The 24,736-nt window shown below is 41.1% G+C and overlaps 1 protein-coding gene across 2 annotated transcripts in view; it reads left to right on the top strand.

Annotated features, from left to right (window-relative positions):
- The window catches only part of RIC1 (RIC1 partner of RAB6A GEF complex), a 730,678-nt gene that overhangs the window by 428,095 nt on the left and 277,847 nt on the right, over positions 1–24,736 (top strand). The window contains exons 6-8 of one of the 2 annotated variants that reach the window (XM_085634197.1): positions 2,216–2,349; positions 9,419–9,510; positions 17,899–17,987. In XM_085634197.1, coding sequence (XP_085490323.1) covers positions 2,216–2,349; positions 9,419–9,510; positions 17,899–17,987 — 315 coding nt within the window. Of the gene's footprint in view, positions 1–2,212; positions 2,350–9,418; positions 9,511–17,898; positions 17,988–24,736 lie in introns of both variants that reach the window. The other variant, XM_085634186.1, reaches the window with a different exon arrangement.

Raw genomic sequence — 24,736 nt, 5'->3', positions numbered from 1 at the left:
GTTGCGTGCCATTGGCTTTGCAACTCACCGTTTTCTTGATTCCAATTTGCTGGCTTTGTTTTCTTTAGGCTGTCCTGCTTGAGATTGTACCTCCCCATGCGAAAGCTGTCTTTACAATATTCTTCCAGAAGCTTGTCTTCTGTATTAAACAGGCCTGTAAATCTTGTTCTTTTATGTTATTTTCGCTTCAGTGCATGGTTTGAAAAGTTTTTTGTGATTGTTTAATTTAAATTGTGCGTTCATATTGGACTGTATGCCAAGTTTGCAGTGTTTTTTTAAATTAGGTTTTCCCCATTTTGTTGTTGGTAAGAGCAGAAAATATACATTATATGCGATACATTCAAAGAGATGGTGGCATAATGGCAAACCAATCAGTTTATATACCGGGCTGGTGCCTCTGAAAGGCCGATAGGTGTCCTGTGTCAGGCTCATTGCATATAACTGACTCACTCCAGCCCATTTGGCCTTTAACCAAATCACAGATCAGTTTATGTGCAAGTGTGGTCGTGAGTTCATCTACGCAGACTGCTGCAGAGCTGCTGGGTTTACAGCATGATGACGGAACATACCACAGAAAGCTGTCTTAAAGTAGCACACCAGTCTCTCCACGAAAGGTGTTCCTCACTATAAAGGAGTTCGTAGAGAGACAGTGATTTTTTGAGGGATGTCCATAAAGAAGTCTTAATTCACCTATTTCATTCTAGCCTCCTTGCAGTGACGAAGCTACTTTGCTCTTGGCATAGATCAATACAGACATACAGGAACCCTAAAAGGAATCCTACAGAGGTGTGCACAGTATGCTGCAATTAAAAGAAATCTCCAGGAAAATGGCAAATGCCTTTATTTATCTGGAATAGGGCTTTGCATTCTGAATGTAAGCGTCACCCCTCCGATATGTACCACTTAATGACGTCCCTTTCTAAAGTATGTATATAGCCAACCACTAACACTCGAAAGATTTAATTAGAACAATTCAGAGATCGACATCTAATGCTGTTTTGAGTAAAGCACCCAGCAAAAACCTCACCAATACCTGCATATCTAAGATCCTATTAGTTTACATGTTGGTAGCCTGTTTAATGGCGTAGATGTACTCGTTCAATGAGAAAACAAGCATAGGCAAAGCCAATAGGTCTCTCCTATGCGAGATCTTTTGACTTTTAGCCATATTGTACAGCAGTGATGGCTTCAGTGCAGCATGGCTGAAAGTTTTAAAAAACATTTTTTAAATGATATGACGCAGCCAACACTGGCTGTGTCGTATAGCTTTTTTTCTTTACTTTTATCCATGTTGCAACACAGCTAAGAAACATTGACAAAGCCAATCGATCTCACATAGGTAAGACCTATTAGCCTTGCCAGTGCTTGTTTATTAGTACCACTGTTGGCTTTTTGTATATGAGGATAAAATAAAAGCAGCAAAGATCATTTATTTTGCTCTATTTATATTGATAACGGCATGGCTAGCCTTAATAACGGCATGTGTCGTTCTTCCTTTATCCACATTTAATTTCTGCTGTTTCTTCTCCTAAATGTATCTCTTGCCCGTGTGTTAATATTTTTATCTCCAGTGCTTTCCAACTAATTCTTAAGATTAAGGCTCTCCCTTATTGATGGGTTATTGAAAATCATGCCTTAGTGAATTTGCGCATCTTGGAAAAACATTTCGAAAATAGCTTTATTTTTGGTAATATTATTATGGGCTTGCGCGTAAGTAATGTTGATCGGGCCAAAGTCTGTCCATTCCTTTCGAGATACAACTGGTTATGGTTCGTACTGCGTTACTGCCGCCTCTTTTCGAGGTTTATATTTTACAGACCACTAATAATTTCTCTGGTGTGCCACTGCGGTTTTGTAAGGCTGAAGTTAGTTTAATGTTTTAAAGTGATGTACTGCTTGGTAACTCAGGAGTATGTTCTGAGTTCCAGTACTCAAATGTAGGTTTACAAAAGGAACACCACCATTTGCAAAAGTAGCTGTAATATACGAAGAACCTTGCAAATATTACCCTGTAAATGAATAGAATTTCTGTTTTTTAAATCCCGTGTGTAATGATTCCTCCCAGATAAATGTATAATATGTTTTGCCTGTTTAGACAGCGACACCTTGACATCCAGCTTCACTGAGTAGGAATTAACAGAGCCGATAAGACTGCATGAGGTTTAATTAGTATCCATGCCTGAAACTTGTTCATGACGCCTTCTTTTCTCAGCAGGTTCATTCCTGGACTTTGAAGATGTGTTCATTCGAGAAATGGAATACTGCGTGACACTTGATGGGTTTGCAGTGGTGTTTAACGATGGCCGAGTTGGTTTCATTACACCAGTATCCAGCCGGTTCACTGCTGAGGTACAACTTGAATTACACGTTGCATGGCTTCCTTTAGTGTCTTAGTAATAACTTGTTTTAAGTATTCCTGATTCTTTGGCGCACTGTAAACCAGAGGTGCCCATATTACCAAACTCTGATACTCCTTTTATTGACCTTGAAAGGCTGAACCTAGCCTCAAATAAATTCAAATATTATTTTAATCAGCTCCGGTATGTTATATGTGTTAATTGTAAATGCAGTCCCACTTTTGTCTTGGCATTGCTCAATTGATTTATATTGTGTTCACATGTGCAGTTCCCTCTTCCTCTCCTATCCATCTCCAGGTCTTCCTAATAGAAGTGGAGGTTGTAGGTTAAGAGAAAGGCAGGCTGGAGAAGAAAGGGAAAAACATCACCCTCAACATTAAGTTAATTCTGGGACTGTAATTCCCACTTCTCAACCCACATCACTTTTCTTTCATTCTGAACCTCTCTGCTTGAAGAAGTAGATTCTTCTAAAGTAAAGACGTAGATTTTTCAACCTATCCTGATACAAATTCTTATTTCTGCTAAGCGCACTGAAGCAACGTTTTTCATATCTTGCATTGCCTATTTAAAGCCATCATCATTGACTCTCAGTACTACTGACAGCAAGCAGTCTGAACGCCAAACATACAGCTTCCTTTTCCAAAACCGCAGGAAGTGGGCAACATAAAAACAATCATTCAGACAACATAATTAAGACATCATGCCCAGAAAATTTACATTGCTCTGTAATTGAAGGGTGGCACGATTGCCTCTGATATAGAACTTAGTTTTCTTCAATAGCTAGGAAAATCTGCATTCTAGGGAAAGATGGGAGTCAAGAGCTATGCTCTTTTAAACCATACGCCTCCATCCTCGCCCTATGAGAGAGCGTACTGTAAAATATCTTTACCCTTAAACTTCAGACTCTCCTGAATGGTCAACCAGTGTTTTTTTCAGGATAACCTTCATTTTTGCTGCTCGCAAGAATGCTGTATAGGCCTCAACTCCATGTCCTGAAAGTTTCCCCAATCTGAATTTTTGTTCCTACACCGGCTTCCTGCGTCACCCACATAGCCAGAGCCAGTGAAGATAATGGCGAAAACGTTTTGAAAATCAAATTGGTATGATTTGCTCGAAGCTCTCTCATTGGATCTTTGTACTATCACAGCACGTTTAGTATGTACTTGAACACAGGGTTAAAACACAAACCTATCTTCCTTGGTTCTCTTGAAATATCAAACTTCAACCCCTTCTTAGGTACGCTGCTCTCCTACGAGGGCTATAAGTCTGATGTCCAACACTCTTAGGAAATCGGACAATGATAAAAAAGATATTCAGCCAAACCCTGAACAAGTTCAGAACTGTGTTTGCGACCACACTGAAGAACTGCTACCCCTGGAAGGATTTGCCTGGTTTATCCCTTCCAATAACTTGGAGACAAATGAATTATCGTCCATTAAATCACCCCCCACCTGTACCTGTCCCACTGCAGTGACGTAAAGGCATCATTGACCTATATGGTTTGTTCTTTATGAGTTGCAAAAGAAAATTTAGGACGTCTACCACTCTCACTGCAACAGAATCCTACTCCCTCTTCAGACAAAAGTATGGCTAATCCCTGTGCCATTCCGCACCACAGCATATCTCCTCTTCTCTGTTGAGCCAAGACTCCTGGAGGAAGAAAGTAGCCCCTCCTAAAAAGCCTGGCATTTACCATTTCGACCCAAAACTCTCCATCCTACCAACTTCAAGCTGACCCCTTCCAACAAGGAGTGAGACTGCTCAGTTGTTTCTGAATTAGGAAAGTACTATTGGATAATGCTACGAAAGTTCCAGTTGAAACCTACATTTATGCAGTCCAAATATGAAGTGATCAGAACCCAACAAAAATCTGCTGCCTAACCCACATGAACACACAGTATATCCCTACAAAAGGAGGAAACTCATGGCTTGTTTCAGGTGCCCTGTTTTGCAGGTAAATAAAGCAAACACAAGGAGATGATGCATGGAGCGCTGAAACTTTTCAGACACTCATCCCTAGTCACAGATCTGGGTTGAATCCATCATTGTTCTTTAGCTCACTTCGCCACCTCAGTTCAGACACAGCTATATGCAAATCAGTCTTGACCCTGTACCTCATGGGAACAGTCCAGCCTGAACTGCTAAGCTTTGTCTTCCTGGACTGGAAACAAGCATCCTGGGACCGGTTTTGGGCTAACAGCCCTCATCAGCCTGGCTAGCTTGAATCCAGTGGCAAAGTCAGCAAGGTAAGCATGCATAGATTTGGCCACAGGGTCCATCTAGTATAAGCAAAACTGGTCCCAGTACATAGCAAAATATACAATAAACATTGATAAACATTTAGACAGAAACTGAAGAAAGTTCTAGTGGTATTTTAATCGCACTGAACAAGCATACGCATGTAGCTGATTCAAATCTTTAGATACAATTCTTAGCAAAGAATACTGAGTGTGCCCTTTTCATTTATGAAGTGAGGTTTGACGACGAGGATTCATCCTCTGGTGGATAATTAGTGGAGGCACAGCCCCGTTTTTCTGTATCTCAACACGTGGATTAGCGGCCACGGTTTCATCCAGGCTATATTGGGACGGCTTTTGGATTACATGATAATGGATTCGTGTCTTTGACATTTAGTGACTTTCACTCTCTGACGCATCTACCGTTGGGAGATTTCTTACCCCTGTTCTTTGATGACTCATTGCGCCTCAGAACCCTGCTGTTTGATACGGTGCCCTCCTTCCCCCCGCCCTGCCACATACACTCTAGTCCTGAGGAAGACCCCACTTTGTAAGGTCCAAACGTACATCTACACCTATCAAGGGGTCGAAACGTCGACATCACAACACTGCCAGTATCATTACTAGTACATGGTGCACTGTGATTTCTTGTTGTACATGGCGTTGTCCAAATTGTGTTTGCATTGTATCTTATGATGGATTCTACTTGCAATATATGGTATCAATTGAATAGTGCCAACCAATTTGATTGTGTCTAAGTGGATATATTATCGTTCTCACTTCTTCCCTGAAAGTCCACACCTAATCACTAACCTCACAATCTCCCCCCCCCCCCCCCCCCCCCCCCCCCCGGGGCACACTCAGTATTCTTTGCTAAGAATTGTATCTAAAGATTTGAATCAGCTACATGCTTATGCTTGTTCAGTGCGATTAAAATACCACTAGAACTTTCTTCAGTTTCTGTCTAAATGTTTATCAATGTTTATTGTATATTTTGCTATGTACTGGGACCAGTTTTGCTTATACTGTTCTATACCCAGGTCCCAGTGATTTTGGGTTGACCCCTTTTTGTAACTACAGGGTCCATCTAGCCTGCAGTAAACGTGCTTGTGATTTAATGGAGAAGCAAGAAAGTCAGCGACATGATGCTCCATTTGGCCATCAAGGACAGTAATACTTCTATGTGAAGCATCCAATTGCTCGTGTCAATGAGAACGTGGGAAGCCTACCTCAAAGTTTTCTGTTTATCCAGAGAATTATGGCATGTACCTCATTGCTCAAATGTTGGTCATGAGAAGTAGAATGCAGCTTTGGACCCAGTCTCTAGCAATAGACTTGCTTTCAAAAGATCATCCCACTAATAGGGTGAGGCTACTGATATGCACTGGCTGCTCTTGGACCCTATGTGCCTGTGGCAACATTTCCACATATTGATGCCAAAATGACCCGTTGGCATTTGACTTGATTATCAGGTAGGGCACTTTCCCAAAATATACCCCTAGCACTCATGCTCCCATGTGGTTTAACTGTCATTGGAGTTCTGCCAGTGGCTAATTTGTAAAAAAATAATAATAATAAAAAGTGCTGGGGCTCTTGTCAGGTGGCAGCTTGCACCAGCCCATTTCGCCTATTAGCGCTGCCTAAAACAGAACCAACTACTAACCATGAAAGTGGTGAGTGGATGTGGTGTAATGGCCTGAACTGCCGACTTCAGAGCTGGGGAACCAGGTTCGAATCTCGGCATCAGCTCAACATGGGCCTCTGGGCAAATCACTTAATCTCCCTGTAAATGAATGTGTCCTTAACAGGTGCTCATGAAAAGCACCGGTGTTGATGATTAAGTGCCAGTGCTGAGCACTGGACACCACTGGCTCAAATTAAGCACTCACTTCTGCACTGACAGGTACACTGAGTATCTCAGACCTTCAAAAAGATGTATAACTTTCTAGCATTGGAAGCTCTGTAGTTTAGGGGTCCCAGAAAGTTGGTCGGGGCAGAGGATTCTAATAGATCAACCTCCCTGGCCATCTCCATGAGAAATGTCCTCCTTCTCAGGAGGGTCTGATTAAGTTACCATCAGATAATGTATATTTCAGAAGCCGAAAGGAAGAATGTGGTGTACACTGTGTCTTTTGAAAAGCACAAGAACTCCCCCTAGATGTCCGGGATCCAGAGAAGACTTGTCCACATTTACCACAAATCGTAGGTTCTCCAAGCCATACATATGTGATCCCTCAAAGTTTTCCCATCCTGTGACATGCAAATCGCATTGTCAAGGTATATGATGATATCTTGATCCCTTTTGAAAACTTAAGAATTCATTAATGCCATTGAGAAACACGGAGAAGCTGATGACAAGCTGAATGTAAACCAGTCAACTACCACACTGTTCCTTCCCATTTGGACTGGAGAGACATTTGATGATTCCCATAAATGATGACTGAAAGATGTGACTGTTTCTTACCTCTAGTCCTGCCATAGAATAAGGTGGCAGCACATGCTACTGTTTTGTTACTGGTCCCTTATTGGGTTTTGGCATGTGAAGCTTCATCCTGTGTCTTCTAAACTGCAACAGTGAGCTATTCACAGATCACTGCATCAGGCGTGCTAATGCATGAGCTCTTTTACTGACCTCCTAAGGCTCTTTGGTAATTTGTTCCATAAAACCTTTTTACTTTGCTGTTTTGCGAGTTTGAAATGCCACTGAGTAGGCGGTAACCTGTGCTTCCTGAGAGCATAGCAGTTTGGCAAACAAGATGTCTTAAATATTTACTTGATCAGCATACAGATGTGCTTATAAATTGTAGGTACAAACCCACGAGTCTTAATCTGCGTCAATAGTGGACCAATGAAAATGGCATTGCTAGGCAAGCATATTGAGGTCTTGCTGTGGCTTTACTTTCCTTTTCTATATTGCATTGCATACAGCAAAATACTGTTTCCCACCTATGAACCAGTCAAAAATGTGAATGTGAAATACAATGACCTGTAGACTGGTTTTTTGCAGTGAGTTAGGGTAGAAATGTATTGTGTAGGTGGACATTAAATTGGCAAAAATAGTTGGTGAACTGCAGCCTCTCTTTTCGTTAATACTTGTTTTCACAGCAGTGAACTGGTCCGGGATAATTACTCTGTTATTATTACTATTGCTTTGTTTTTCTTCTTCAAACAGAATTTATTTTGCCTGTTTATCATCCATGTTTGATTTAAACCACTGCTGCAGCTCATAAAGTTAGTTTTGGAAGTGCTGTTGAGCTGCCCAGTTTGATGATGGCATCAATGCAGTGTGGGTCTGGCATCTTACTTTAAAGCATTTTGCTACATGGGAAGAAATATATTAACTCAACACAAATCAATGTTTTAGCATGAAGATGATCCTTAAAATGGATAAAAAAAACAACCTGACCATGCCAGTAAGTTGGTCAGTGAATGTTGGTGCCAAGTATTTTGCCTTTGAAAGTCTTGTCTCTATGAATATTCCAGGGGTTCCAGATAAATGTATACATGTATTTTTCAGAGCACATTAGATTTACGCTCATCTGATGCCAAAGCATGGGTATCTGATTGGAAACATTTTTGTTGTTTACTACCACTATATGGAATACAGCTCACATATTTGGACCGGTGGCATTGTCTTCTGCCCAGAGACATGGGGGATAAAAAATAACTGGGGCTGCCTACAGCTCAGATCAGCAGGCACCCTCTTTATTTTCCAAGAATAAAGAAAATTATGGAAGCATGCCACAGTAATTTACAGGATGGTGCCTTGACTAGGATTTCAATCTAAATGCTGGGTAGATCCACAGTTGCCCCACTATTGATAAGTGGAGCATGCTCTGCCTTGCCATCAGAACATAATTTTGTTTACAGTTCGAAAGAAGCTATTGTGGGCCTAAGTGTAAGCGTTTTCCATTTTATATCTAACCACCCACCATAAAACTGCCCAGATGTTGAAGTTAATTGTGTAGAGGTTTGAGGCCATTGTTTATCCCTTGTTGAAACCTTCACCATCCAATCTGCATCATCTGTTACTCTTCTCTGAGCCTCATCCCAGCTACTGCATAGAACTCTTGATATTGAATCAGCTGTTGGTTTTACCGACATTTTGCAGGTCTTGTATCTCCTAAGCAGCAATGCATGTGATGGGTTCATGTTTTGATAAGACTACATTTTGCTGAAAACTGTTAGTATATAATACACCTTTTTAAGCACTGTTGTGCAATGTTCCAACATTGGGAAGCTTTTTCACGTGCAGCCACTGGTTTAAGACTTGTTTTCCTTGCCATCTAATAATGATGCTATATGTCTTCTATAAGGTGGCTAATTTCAGCCATTTTATTGGTAAGATTTAGATTTGCTTGGCAAGACTGAACCTTGAACCCCACTAGTCTTATTTTTGCAGCAACAGCCTAATACATTAATATACTAATTACACATACAGAAAGATGAAGCACAAGGGAAATCAACAAGCACGTGAAGCGTTTATTCATGTAATTCATCAGACTCTGCATGCCCTAGCTGATATAACAATTGCTAGCCTTTCTGTGACCTACAGTCCACACATAGGCGATGTCACCTCAGTGTGCTGGACTCTCCCGTCTCCGGCCTCCAATTTCCAAGGCGTGAAAGCCATGTTCGGATATCCCAGGGAAATGATAGAAGGTAGGCAAGCAGCCAATTGGAAGACATGACACTACCTATATAGAAATCAATTTTTTTAAACTGCATATCCCGAAACACCTAATTTCATTTTGTCCAATAAGTAGTTAAGCCAAAACTAAAACATTATTCTCCCTTTTTAAAATGTAACATTTTTTCTTGTAGCATCTTCATGGCGTGTGGGCGCAGGATGTTGTTGATGGTACTTGTGTGGCAGTGAACAACAAATACAGGCTGATGGCATTTGGATGTGCTAAGTAAGTTATTAATCATTTTCTATAACATGAGCATTTCCTATGCTGGTAGGTGAATTTGATAGTAGGGCTTATGTCTGCTTCTCAGTTCTTGACAAATTTGCACTTTCTTATCACCATGTCAGTAATAAAAAACTGCTGTTACATGCACTGTTTATTAGATCAGACGTTTTTCCAGATCAAATATTTTAATTAGAGTGGGGTATGAGAAATCTTACTGTAGTGCTCTGAAAACCGTTCGTTATGTCCAAGTGGAAACTAAGTTACAAGTCTAATTTACATGGATTATACCTGTGAAATTTGGAATAAGGAGAGGAGTTGGTACTGTTACTGCCATCATTGTTTCTTACTGTTTATAAATTAAAGCCTTATTTAACTGGGAAGACATGTTTTCAAGAATAATTAATTACATTGTGAACTAAGCCTAGTGAAAAGACTATAAAACCACAGACAATGAATAGTACAACATAAGATGGGTTTTTTTTGTCTGCCAGTCCCGAAGAAGTGAGTCTCTTTTAGAATCTCAGAATTAAATTGTTTAAATCAATGAATATATTATTTCATTGATAATTTATAGGTTTAATTTATCTATATGTTCAATGATAGTAACCTAGGTTTTCGAGCCTTTTACTACACTTATGTGTTACATTATTTATAATTCAGAACCCTTGTGAAAATGGCTAATATTGTCCCAGGTAAACTATGAGCCAGTTCAATGCTTTAATTCAGTTTACCACTTTTATGTTACACCAATAAATACTGACATTTTAGAAAACAAAATGTTTTATTTTTAGAAAAATGTTGTTTACATCATCATACTTTAATTTGTATGAACAGTCCCTTAAATCATATTTCTTGCTCAGATTATAAATTTGCATTAACAAGTGCAGAAAATTGTTTTCAATAATGATGTATTATTGGGGTTTCCGCCGAGTGAGACCCATGTTGCTTAACAGAATGTAGTAGAGGATTCAGGGTAATTGGAAGCATTTCTGTAGACCTTTTCGTGAAAGTGATTCGGGTACATATGGAAGAAGATTTCGGTGGTTTCTTGTCTGAGTGCTTTTTAGGTCAAAGCCTACCAGACAGCGCAGAAAAGACTTGTTTGAGACATTTTGAAAGCTTCCGTGGGAATGCAATTCCACCCATTGCTTACCATTGGCTTTGTGGTTAGTAAATCACATTTGTTTGCTTTCTATTTGCCGTCTTCTTTCGTTTAGACAGTCCAGCATTTCTTTGCCCCTCCCGTGGAGTATACCTGGTTTACCACCTCTCGCTCCCTGCATCCTTCCACCAGTGCTCGCTTTTGTAAACAGACCTTTAAATTTTGTTCTGATCTTGTCACAATTGCTTTGCATTCGAGGTCAAATGTCAGGATCTGTCTTCTGTGGGAGTTTAGTCTTTACTTTTCTTTCTCTGACTTCAAAGTGAAAGGATTTATGTTACAATCTTTGGTGTTTGGGGTGGGAAAAGAAAGGGTTATTCTTAGCAAAACAAAATTTTAATGTCTGAAAATGAACTGCAAAACTATTTCAGAATAGTTCAGAATATATCAGAAATAGGAAACGACAAATGATGCAAATTCTTTTGTAATTCTGAAGTCTGGTCAAACAAATATTTTAATGCAATTAAAACAAATCAGTACACTAGGTGATGCCATTTCCACACATTATGGTTTGTGTGCCGTATAGTTTTATCAGTAAAACGTTATGTGCAAATCTAATGGTTATTTCGATTGAAAATGTGTTGTCTGTAATGGCAGTGCGCCAACACGCCATGCATACTCCACTCTGTCACTCCACTATACTCCATGCCGCTACGTCACGCCACTCTTCTCTACACCACTCTTCTCTGCACAACTCTTCTGTATGACACTCCTCTCTACAACACTCCTCTCTACAACACTCCACTCTGCCATTTCACTCGCCTTCGCTCCGCTCCGCACCATTCCACTCCGCTCTGCACCATCCCACTCCGCGCTGCGCCTCTCCATTCCACTGTGCCACTCCACTAAATGACACACTATGCCACTCCACTAAATGACACTCTATGCCACTCCACTAAATGACGCTCTATGCCACTCCACTCCACTCTACACTACTCCACTCTGACACTTTATTCCCTTTATACCAAACCACTGTACTTCACGTCAGTCTTCGACACTGTATGCCACTCTACACCAGTCTCTTCTACTACACTCTACGCCACTCTACTCCAGGACTCTACTCGACTCCACTCTACGACTCTACTCCACACTGCTTCACTCAACGCCACACTGCTTTACGACTCTACGCTGCTCCACGACAATCCACTCGACGACACTTAACTCCACTCTGGGCCAGTCCACGCTGCTGCACTCCATTCCATGCTACTTCGCTTTTGGCCCCTCCATGGCCATCCACTCCACTCTGACACTCCACTCTGACACTCCACTCTGACACTCCACTCTGACACTCCACTCTGACACTCCACTCTGACACTCCACTCTGACACTCCACTCTGACACTCCACTCTGACACTCCACTCTGACACTCCACTCTGACACTCCACTCTGACACTCCACTCTGACACTCCACTCTGACACTCCACTCTGACACTCCACTCTGACACTCCACTCTGACACTCCACTCTGACACTCCACTCTGACACTCCACTCTGACACTCCACTCTGACACTCCACGCTACCACTCCACGCTACCACTCCACGCTACCACTCCACGCTACCACTCCACGCTACCACTCTATGCCTCGTCGCTATGTGAACCGCCACTTTACAACACACTATGCAGGTTCCTCTACGCCATTACATGCCACTTTACTCCACTCGGACGCTCCACGACACACTACTCAACTCTACTACACTACTCCACTATATGCCATTCTATGCCAACCCAATCTATACCTCTCCACTCTATGCCACTCCACTCCACGACACTCTATGACCCTCCTCTCCCCTCCGCTTTACGACACTCCACAATACTCCTCTGTACCACTCCAATCTAGGACATTTTATTCCACTCTATGCTACTCCGCTCTACTCCCCTCCTTCCACTATATGCCCCTCCCTCCACTCTATGCCCCTCCCTCCACTCAATGCCCCTCTCTTCACTCTGACTCTCTCTCCGCTTGGACGCTGCGCCGTGCTGCTCTGCGCTTCTCTACATTTCACCACTCTACGTTGCGCCACTCTATGTTGCGCCTCTATGCTGTGCCACTATGCTGTGCCATTCTACCCCATGTTTCTCCATTTTATGCCATTCCATTCTATGCTACTCTACAAAACTTTACTCCACTCTACGCCCCTGTACTCTAATCCGCTCTACTCTATGGCACGCCACGTAACTCTACGCCACGTAACTCTACGCCACGTAACTCTACGCCACGTAACTCTACGCCACGTAACTCTACGCCACGTAACTCTACGCCACGTAACTCTACGCCACGTAACTCTACGCCACGTAACTCTACGCCACGTAACTCTACGCCACGTAACTCTACGCCACGTAACTCTACGCCACGTAACTCTACGCCACGTAACTCTACGCCACGTAACTCTACGCCACGTAACTCTACGCCACGTAACTCTACGCCACGTAACTCTACGCCACGTAACTCTACGCCACGTAACTCTACGCCACGTAACTCTACGCCACGTAACTCTACGCCACGTAACTCTACGCCACGTAACTCTACGCCACGTAACTCTACGCCACGTAACTCTACGCCACGTAACTCTACGCCACGTAACTCTACGCCACTCCCTCTTTGCAACTTTACTCTATGCAACTTTACTCTATGCAACTTTACTCTATGCAACTTTACTCTATGCAACTTTACTCTATGCAACTTTACTCTATGCAACTTTACTCTATGCAACTTCACCCCACTCCACTGTACTCTGACACACTACTCCACTTTACTCTGACACACTACTCCACTTTACTCTGACACACTACTCCACTTTACACCACTCCACTGTATGCCACGCCACTTCACAGCACTCTACACCACTCTACTCTACACCCCTCTACTCTATACCCCTCCACGACAACACTCTACTCTGACACTCTATTCCACTCTACTCCACTCAGTGCAACTCAATGCCACTCCACTCTATGCCACTCCACTCTATGCAAAGCCACACTGCCACTCTACTATGCCACGCCACTCTATGCCACTCCACTTGAGAGCTCTGGAGCTGAGGCTCAGGGCACTGCGAGTTTTTTACAGTGCGTGTCAGTGAGTGAAAAAGGTGTTAAGAAAGCTTGATGGCCATCCAATCCCTGTACTCTATACAGAGCTCACGGGGCAGTGGTCACATGTTCCGGTTGTAATTGCCTCTAACTGATTTGTAAATGATGTGTAAAGATTGAAGTAATATTTGGTTAAATGATCTAGCCAACATATTCGTCTAATTGGAGGTTGCCTTCTATGATATATCTTAGTGGTTTGGCTCGTGGGAAGATCTCTTTGCAGTTCAGCTAGTGCGGGCTCTCTCAGCATTTCATATCACAAGTGTTGAGTTCCATTTGTGACGAGCAATAATAGCTATTTAAATGGTGAGCTGCTATTCACTTCAATGCAGGCCAAATTGCCAATTTCTTTTTTCATGCATAATAACTTAAAACATTCGCATGAATAGATACAAAACATTGACATTAGTGTACAGCAATGTGTGATGAATTAGTTTGAAACTAATAAAATCCTATAGCTTATAGAAAAATTAGAAACCTAAAATATCGCAGACTAAATAACTCACATTCACAGGCACAGTTTCATACTCAAATGTTTAGTTTTTTTCCTGCCGGCATCGGAAATTTCACCAAACGTGTGTTTAAAATAAGGTCAGTGAGCGAAAAATCGCTTGCCGGCATGTTGATATATGCCTTATATTAAACAGTTGCCTTAGTAGGTTTTGTCTTTCCATTAAGAGGACCGGACAAATGTAGACTAAATAGCTGAGAGGAATGTCGGCTTTTTTACACAGTTCGCACAGAATATTGTCCCTCTCTGTAGCCCACCTTGAGGCTTGGCAGGTAACCTAGACGGTGTAGTATGACGGGGATATCCAGCTGAAAAATAAGGTTTGCTGTGCAGTGTTTTGTAGCTGCATCTGACTATCTAAGCGTGAGATCGTCTAGTTAAAGCAAATTGATCTTGATTGCTTCTGCGATGCTTAGTAGTCACACGTGAAGTCTGTGAATGAAGTGTAGAATTTTGAACTATGTAGCTTACTAAGTTTGGTCTTTTAGCCTATTCCTAACCTCTCCACCACTACCTATAGGGCACAACATGGAAGACCATCAAATGAATGTCAACAAACCACTTTCACTGCTCAGCATGTCTTCCAGATCTTCAGAAGGTTCTCAAAGCTAAAAGGAACACGGAACCGTACAAATGATACTCAGTATCGTGCAAATGAACATAAGAAAAATTACATATTGTTGCATGGGTAGTGCTGTGGTTTGTGAATGTGTTGATGTCTAGCTTGGCTTTCAGGACGTTGGGAAGATCACCACCCTGCCTTTCTCATTGATGCGAAATTAGTGTTGGAATCTACCCATCGTATGGAAAAGATGCCATTGGCTTTTAGCAGACAATTGCAAGCGGCGTGAGATGCGAAAAATTATGACATCACCTTTTACATTATTCTGACGTGTCTACTGGTGTGTTGGGTTCATTTGAAGTTAATTTGCCTTCCTCTGTGATCATTTAGTTACTGCTAATACAGTACCCACAGTGTGACGTTGAGACCATGGAATTTCTGATATTTGGATCTGAATTTGGCCTGGCTGTGCCAGTCATTTTACAAGAATAAACACATACACGGTTAAACCTTATGCAAACTATCCATCCGTGAATTCATTGGGCTGTCTTTATTTTAGAAATGTGTTTGCCGGGGGATATTATGCTTTGGGTTCTCAGACATAAGATTTTACAGCATAAATACTCTTTTGAGTTTGCTGTTTTGCAGAAACCATGTCTGACATTTGCAGTTATCTTTCCAAGCCATGTAGCCGAATGAAACCAGTTTTTGCAAAGGTGCAGTGTAAAATAAGATCATATTCATTTTTCATATCTTGTCCATATCTTTTAGAGGTGCTTCTTTGTGGTGTGAGTATGACAATCTCACCCATAGTTACAAGTGGTTTTAAGTATGCCCTTGGATTTGAACTAAAGATGTGTGTGCCCGTAATGTGGAATATAATTGTGTTTCAGGGGAAAAATATGGCTTGCTAGAGATAATCATTTTCTCCACACCTACTATTGCAAGACGTTTAGATGATGGAAGAAACGATGAGTCTTGGCACAGTTGGCATTGGAAAAGAGCATATTTCTTATGAAGATAGTAATAGTTTGGACCAACCAAAAAACAGATGCCACGGCAGACGTGCATATTTTGTAGTGTGAATGATGTTAATTGCACATCCTGTGTACCTTTTTTTGGTAATATTGCTTGGTGCTGGTTACATTTATGGCAAGAATGGACATACTTAAGAAGTAGGTTTCAAACCCCTGTATTCACATCTACCTGGGTGTTGGTCATTTCACTTTTCTAGAATGACACATTTTTGCCTGGCTCTTTATTCCAACTTAGTGATGTAATATTTAAGCATTCCGTAACAAGTATTGATAATGCTGGTAGGTCTGGTTTAGGCTGACGACTATTTGGCTATTCTAATGCTTGTTTAGTTTGCAAAAGGTCTATCAAAAAAATTATTACAAAAAACATTCAAAGATTGCCTCCCATGCAAGCACAGACATTGTTGGCATCCTGAAATGGCTTTTGTAACAAACAATTTCAGAAAACATTGAAATTTGGCATGCTACTTGGGCATATACGTGATTTTTCTAAAAGTGAAAAACATTAAAAATGGACACTCATACATGCAGAAATTGCGTATTCGTCAGCAGCCAATGTATTATTTTTAAGGAAAAATATTAAATTATGCATGCAATGAAGACATGTGACACTCAATAGCAGTGTTGGGGGGATTTTAGAGCCCTTGCCAACGTAAAACAAACGTTCAAGGCAAAATACTTTTTTATTTTTTTATTGGAAAAGCAAACCTGGGGCAGTAGTCCCTGACACTGAAGACGACTACTTTTTGTGTGGATGTACACACTGCAAGAGCTGAATGCTGTTACAGTGAGGCATGGGTATAAGCCAGAGGCTGCAGTGGACTGATGCTGTGCCCCCATGCTTTGTGCTATGGTGGCAAAAGAAAAATGTGAATGGCGTAGGTAAATACCAGCAGATGAAGAGGTCTGACTTAAAATCCGCTGAAAGAAAAATTAAAAGGTCAGGTCTACTTCCAGACCAGCTGATCTAAAATAACTGGCGCACTTCATAAGTAGTAGTTTCAATTAATCTTATTGTACTGGAAATGGCTACTGACGTCTTCTGTGCAAATAAATGCTTTTTCAAGGCATCAAGGGGAAAGTTTTCACTTGATTAGGCAACGTATCTATTGTTGAGGGAATATCCAACAATTCACCTAAATGGGAGAAAACACAGAGCAAACTAACTTGAAGTATTGAAAAAACTCTTTTGTTGAAAGAAGTATTTGCTGGCAGTTTGCATCCAACATAATGTATAGGAAGCAGTACTTTTAACTGTTGCCCGTAGGTTCCAATACATTTGTTTCTACATCGCATCTCTGCGGGTACATGAGAGTAGAAGCAGTCCACCACAAACGGCTATGAATTCATCAATGTAGGCGGCCCAGATGACGTGTTTGAAATATAAACAACAAAAGAAATCTTTCAATACATGGACCAGTGTGCCTGGATTGTTCTCCAAATGGGGTTAAACTTTGAAAGCACACTCGTAGGTTCGATAGCTCAATGAACACTCTTTCTGATAGGAGTAGGTGGTGTGCATGATGTTGACACATTTGTTTGAAGCGGACGAGAGGTGAACTATTGGCATTAAAATGTTTAGTGTTCTTCTACTATAAAATGGAATGGATTTGCATTCTGTTAAACCCAAATTGCTGGTGCCAGAAGCACATCTGTTGCTTCTTTCATTTTCAGTCCTTAATAATAGATGAACTCCAAGCTTGTTTGGTGAACTCCCTTATTGAGTCAATCGAATGCACCCCAAATTAGCAATTGTGCAGGGGTTAGGTCATTAATGATGGAAATGGACTTTCAAAGGGTATCATGCAGAATAGATATAAAAACGTTTTTGAAGGCTTTAAACAGACAATTTTGAATTGGTTAGCATCGGGTATCTTTTGTGCAAAACACAATGTCCACGTTTTATTTCGCCATTGTGTCTGTTTTGTTAAATATGTTTGGTTGCTTGAGAACCAGCTGGCAGATCTATACATGCCGGACTCTGTAGAGGTTTTTAACATTTGTACACATTTCTATTACTTTTCTCAGCGGTTCTGTTCAAGTTTATACGATTGATAATGCCACAGGAGCCATGCAGCTGTCACACAAGTTGGAGCTAACACCCAAACAATATCCCGGTAAGCGGCATTTGTACAACCGTTATCTTAATAAGTGATTGTACTCAATGAATGCTAAAATGAAAACGTGCTTTATTAGTCTATTTGAAGAAGCACCGGCATTGGATTCCTGTATCTTGCAGGTTCATTGTTTCCAAGTTCCAATATTTTAGAACCCTAAGATAAATACTGGCAGGGTACCCTTCCTCTGGATATGCTTGTTACTATTGAGTGCTTTATAGGCCAAACCCCAGGCACTTTGGGGATTTCATAGGCATCAAAATAAGTATCCTCCTCATCCAAGAAAGAGTGATGTAAGAACCAATGAGAGAATGTTTTTATGTATGCCTAGTGGTTTCACTGTGATCTGATTGGCTGACCACGCATGCGTTAATAGAGTGGAATCTCTGAGGAGGTAGGGAAGAACGAGTGTTGTTTTCTGACAAATGTGACTTCCATGGTCACTGTCTTCAAGGCAATCCCTTGTGACATCTGGTATTGGTGGCAGGGACCATACTTTATACCTTAAAGGGGAGTGGGAGGAGTTTAACCTGTTAGTACGGGCTCCCACCTTGACTGCAAGGCCCTCCGTGGGAACCAAGAGCTTGATGGCCAGGCTATGGGATTTGTTGATTCACTTGTGAGCAGATTTCCAAAGACCACATCTGTCGAGGATCCTATCTTCATTAGATGCAGCAGTGTATGTGGAATGACTGGACCTGGACCCGGTTTTTGGGGGGGGGGGGGGGGGGAACAGTCACTGGGCAGCGTACAGCGAGGGCTACCGACTTCATGGGTGAGTTAGATGGCACAGGGAGCACAAACCTCCACACGTTGGCCACAGTGATGGCCTCACATATTTTGTTGGAGGTTCACTTGTAAAAAACAGCCTTACTTAATCACACACCTGATCACACCACAAGATTTTTATTTTTATTTGATACTTCACACCAGTGGTAGAGCAGATCAAACTCCATTGAGCAAACAAAAACCGGTATCGGATAAATGATAAAATACCATCTAACATGTACCCCTCATTCTGAGTCTTTGATATTCCTACCACCAAACCTCTTACAACACAATTACGGAAACATTAAAAAACCACACAGCTCACTATCAAGAGGTTCATGTTAAAGTCTGAAAGTTTCAAAGGCGGCACAAAGAGGTAGGTGGCTGATTCATTAGTTTGCCGTCTACAACACTTACGAGTTTCCCTCCTGGTTTTACACATTGCCACTTTGGAACAATGAGATTTGCATCTGCAATGGGGACAAGGTTCTAGTATATTGTTGGAACTGATATTGGCTCATCATATACAGAGGAAGCAACCCATCCTTGTCTTTCAACTCTATACACAAGACCCTTATTTTTATGGATCTTCGATTTGGAGCTTTCATAACTGATAAAGATGTGGACTGCCTTACGTGTGCCTATTGAGCCTTGAGACAGATGTAAGTACCCTATAGAACAGTATGAAAGTCTAGACGTACTCCTGCTTGTATCAATTGCATATCAGCAGGTGTGCTTAAACAGGACCCAATCTTAGAAAGGTTATATAGATGGTAATGTGTGGTGTTAAAGGTCAAAAGACGAGTTGGAATCGAATGACACCCTAGGTTCTCAATGACTGGAACATTTGAAGGGAGTACCCAGGTCATAAGGCCATTAAAAATTCAATTAGGGTAGATGGTTGTTACCAGAAAGTAGGATCCTTTTTGCGTGCATTTAAAAACAATGGATCAGTGGCCCCTTTCCCTTAGACATAGTCCAGTGTAATGGGACCTTTTTAGGGTCAACGTTTTGATAAAGCTTAGTGACCAGAGACTGGCACATCATATAGGCAGAAACATATTGATGAATCTGATAGATTTCTGAATATCTAGAAGAATAGACCAAGCCATAGGAATTTCATTAATTACATATTTTAGTCTTGAGAAAGTGGGGGTAAAATAAAGATTTTCACACATGGCCACACAATTTTAATCCAGCCTGGCACACCTTGAAAACAGAGACAGCATACAACTGAACATAGCTCATCTAGGCCTCGCCAAAACCCATACTGAACTTGCATCCAGAATGATGGGAGATCCTGTCTTGAAGTATGGCAACGAGTGTGAGTGAAAGTTTGCATCCTTTATTACTGTGACTTCCTCTTGTTACAAAGTCCTTTATTGACGTTTGGGGCAGGTTGCAATTAAATATAACCTTTATATCCTACAAAAGATATCCTGACCAAATGTGCTTTTCCTCCTCCCTCATGTTGAGGATTCTAAAGGTTTTCTTTGGAGGGAACCAGGAAAATAGACAATGTGGCAATTTATTTTTTCAAAAAATGGATAAAAAGTGGTGTACAAGTTACTGTTTTTCTGAAGGTGGCATATAGAAGAGTTGCTGTGCTAGGATCATCCTAATCCCGTTTTTTATATACAATCAGTTTTTTTTTATTTTTTAAAACAATTGTGTAATTTTCTGTGAGGCGATCAGTTTTCTATTTTTGTGGTTTCTGCCTGCTTGTAGTTTGCGAGAAGAGGCGTGAAAGCCATACATTTCTGATAAGTGGAATGAAATTATGAATTCAGCAGGAGTCATTTGTGTTTATTGCTCATGGGTTTCCCAAAGAATCAAAAGTTTCAAATTAAAATGATAGTGACAGTAAGCGGGAAGAAAATTTAAATAGTTGGCAATGTGGTCATCTGTAAGTGTTTGTCCTGAAGGTCGAGGCACAAAAGTCACCTTCTATTACTTCAGTCAAACTCTTTCAGTTTCAGATTTATAGAGTGTTTGTCAGAGTCGGCTTCAGCGCTGGAGGCACCCGGTGTGGCAATCATTTTTGGCGTCCCCCCTCCACATAACCTCCTCTTAGCATTCCCTCACAATCGCCGGGTAAAAATGCCCCTCTTTTCTCCATAGCCCCTTTCTCACATACATTTCATTCGTTTTAAAACACTGTCAAAGGCTGGCTTAACTAACAAGAAAGTACATCTACGCAAATGAACCCTTTTTAGCAACATTAGGAATAGATCATTAAAGACTGGGGAAAAAACATTATTTCCTAACCTATTTCATGTAGTTTGCATACAGCTCTTTAATGACGCGTAACAGTCATCATCCTATATTAAGGTTGTATCTTATGAACTGCGGTAACCAGAGAATCTCTGTGTCAAAAGCAGTTATTGTCTCCGCTATCCACATAAAATACAGATCTGTGATCTGCACTGTACGCGTTCTTTGCAGCAGGCATATTAATTAACCCTCTGCCCTACTTTTTTGCGAGTCACAATTGCCACTAGACAAAACTCTGATCTCTCTATCTCTAGCAGAAACATTAATCTCTAGATTTATCTTGACATTTTTATTCCTACCTGAAAACTGGACTCATAAGGAACTCTGCAGCAGGCTTTTAAAAATCGTCACTTATTGCTAAACACAGCTCCCCCCCCCCCTCCCCCCAACTCCCAGGTCAGCGCCCAGTGCGGCTGCACCGTTTGCACTGCCCTAAAGTCGTCAAACCCAGAGCCGTCATCCGAGTTGCATCGTATAATAATTTTTCATTGGTTCGACCATGCATCAGTTCATAATGTAACCTATATTGATTAAAAGAATGTGTATTTATACGTTAAAGTCTATTGATTGAAAAGTGTGTATGAACAAAAGCTGCACATCTGTTAAATGTGCCCAAGAATGTGAGTTTAGGAATAGGGGTTATTCGTACTACTCTCCATTATGTCTGCCGATATGAGGGTATTTTACAAAATGTACATTTGGAAATCAAAAATGTAGAGAAATTCAATAGTTAGTAACAAATGTGCTGCTTTTCTGCACTCTCCCTTTTCTTTCAATAAAAGCGGTCTCCCCACATCTGTGAGTGAGCCAATTGCGCGAGACGCAAAAGGGCCAAAACATACTATGGCAGTGTCCACGGATTTTTTTATTGAATTATTTAGATTCCTGGATTCAGGCTAGGCTTGCTATATGACAATCGGCATGCTCTTCCTCTCCAACACCAACATAACTTTTCTCCTTGGAAAGTCCCTATCAAGTTTGCTAGAACACCAAAACGTTTATAAGGAGGATATACATAATACACTTATAAGAGAGACACCTCATACTTTACAGAACCACGGCAGTTGCGCTCATACCAAAACACATTAACAACTACTTATAGCTATTCCTTCAGAAAGGTAGGTTTGGCACATTGCTCACATCGTTGTGAGCAACAATGACACTTCATGACACCAACCGTATTATCGTCCATTCATACATCCCTTTTGAAACCAACCACATCACATACTGACAACCCCACAGATCCACTTCTCCTGTTTTCGAAGAACGCACTCAGGAGTTTACCACCACACACAGTGCAAGCCACCCAACACTCCGATTATCATTAGAAAACAAGCACACTACCACTCAGTAAAACAGCACACTGCCTACTGGCACTCAATCACGCTTCCACAAACTACATTGTCAATAAGCCAAAGTCATTCACACTGGGCAGTCCACATCTCAGCCGCAACACTTGTCCAACTTCCTCAAAATAGTTTCTCACAGTAATACACAATGCGCCCTCACTTGTGAAGCATACATGCAGAACGAACTCACATGCTTTTATCACTCCTACTTAACACCATTCAAACAACATTGGAAAAAACAAGCTCCCTAAAAATATAAAAATCCTAAGCAATGTGTACGACCACAAAGCTTGCTTTCTCAAGGAGTTTCCAGACTTTCAACTTTGATTGGTTCAAATTGAAATGTTAGCGGGGGCACAAGGCAAGTTTGAAAGACTCAGAAGAAAGTAGTACCTGGTCTCTATCCGGAACCAATTTCTGGCACAAACTTCACATTTCTGATAATGTTGGTGTTTCTTCTTTGAAGTTCTCTGAAGAAGTTTGGAAATTCTCTGCAGGAGTTCGGATAAGTGTCAGCATTCTTAAAACATAGTCGAACACATTGTGCACAACTCCCGCTTCATTTAAAACAATGCTGCTGGTGACTGCCTCCTTAAAGTCAAAGAAAGTGCATCTTGTGTCCACTAGCTGTTTTGTAATACATATTATATGCACTGTATGTTGCAGTTCTCATCAGGTGCACAGCCAGCTTCTTATAACGAGTACTGCCCTTACGTGCAGCATTATATAGCTGATGCTTCTGATCATGCCTGTCAAGCCCAAACCTGTTTCCCACTGTCAAAAACACACGTAGGCTTCTGGACTTCTGCTACTTGACCTTACTGTGACACTAGAAATGTTATCACAGGGAAACATCCTTTACAACGAGGTAAATACATTACATGCCTTTGACTCGCATTTTTTAGCACTCATATTTTATACAGCGAATATGCATTTACAACGACGCATGCCAATACCACGTAATTAAGGTAAGTTGGGGGGTTTCTGCCCCACAAATACGTTGTTTTTAAATCTAAAAACAGTGAGTGGTATTGGCATGCGATGTAAATGCATAATCGCGGTAAAACATGCGTGCTAAAAAATGCTAGCCATACGCATGCTATGTATTTACCAGCGTTGTACCGTCGTACAACCATTGTCACATTCAGCATTGTTGTCAATGGATGCAGGTCCGTGCAGTCTTGGAACTTTTATGGTTAGAGTACTTCACAGCACTAGCTTCTTAGCGGCCAGCTCTTTGGGAAACCCTTTTCTATTGGTCCTAATTGTACAACAAGCTAAAGTGGCCACAGAAAACAACTTCCTGAAAAGTGTAGTTACAATGTAGAAATGATCTAAATGTGAGTGGTAACCATTGTTCAATGGAAACGCACAAGAGCTAAAGAACTTTACCCCTGGTACTTAGAGACACAGGGCAACAAGGTGGTAAAATGCTACCGTCCTTCCCAGTGTAGACCCCTGGGTTGTAGGAACTTCCACAAAGTAGGTACAACTTCATATCATACTGTGCTCTTTTTCTTTTCACATACAGCTTAAACAGCAGCCATCCCCTGTATAACACTGAGGACTCATCTAACCCTATGCTATTTCCAGGCGTATAGATTTCTGAAAAACTCCCACCAAAATGCTCCTGCACAGAACAAACTTTGAACAGATTATCACAGTCTGAACAATCTCTGGGATGAGCTTGTGTATTGTCATTGAAATTCAGCATGCACCACTGAAGCAAAAACGATCTGTATTAATGGCAGCAGAGTACATTGGAGTACACAGTAATGGGTCACTAGTCTGGTAAGAGGACACAGGTGGTTTATAAACAATTCCCATCAGCAGTGTAAGACCACAACACTTCAACTCCTCGACAGTGGTTGGAATCGACTGGTGGATTTTTAATGGGGGCAGTAGCCTGCCCATGTGCTGCATCAAATACTACTTTGAAAAAATAGGACAACCCAATAATCCCCCGTGGAGACTGGGTACTTTCAAATAAAAACACAAAATGATTTAACAAAATATTTCTTAGTTATGTGATTAGTATCAAATATATCTAATCACCATTTCAAATGAAAGTACATAATACAGACAATATGATCTACTTTGTGAAATATGTCATAGTGGTGTATAAACAACAAATATGTATTTAAACAATGAATCCTTTGTTTGTTAATGCGTATCCATTTATTGGGTCACATAGGAAAGCACCCCCTAGCTGACACAGTAGTCACAGCAGTTCAGATATATTGAATGGCGACTAGAGTCCGCAAGGGACACCACTCAATTAATTTTCATTGTCTGTGTTATAAACTTAGTATTCTCTGATCCAATGTAAATTTGTGCCCCATTATGAAGACAAGTATG

The sequence above is a fragment of the Triturus cristatus genome, chromosome 2_1, assembly GCF_964204655.1.
Source record: "Triturus cristatus chromosome 2_1, aTriCri1.1, whole genome shotgun sequence".
Taxonomy (NCBI): Eukaryota; Metazoa; Chordata; class Amphibia; order Caudata; family Salamandridae; genus Triturus; species Triturus cristatus.
This window is presented reverse-complemented; position numbering and strand designations above follow the sequence as displayed.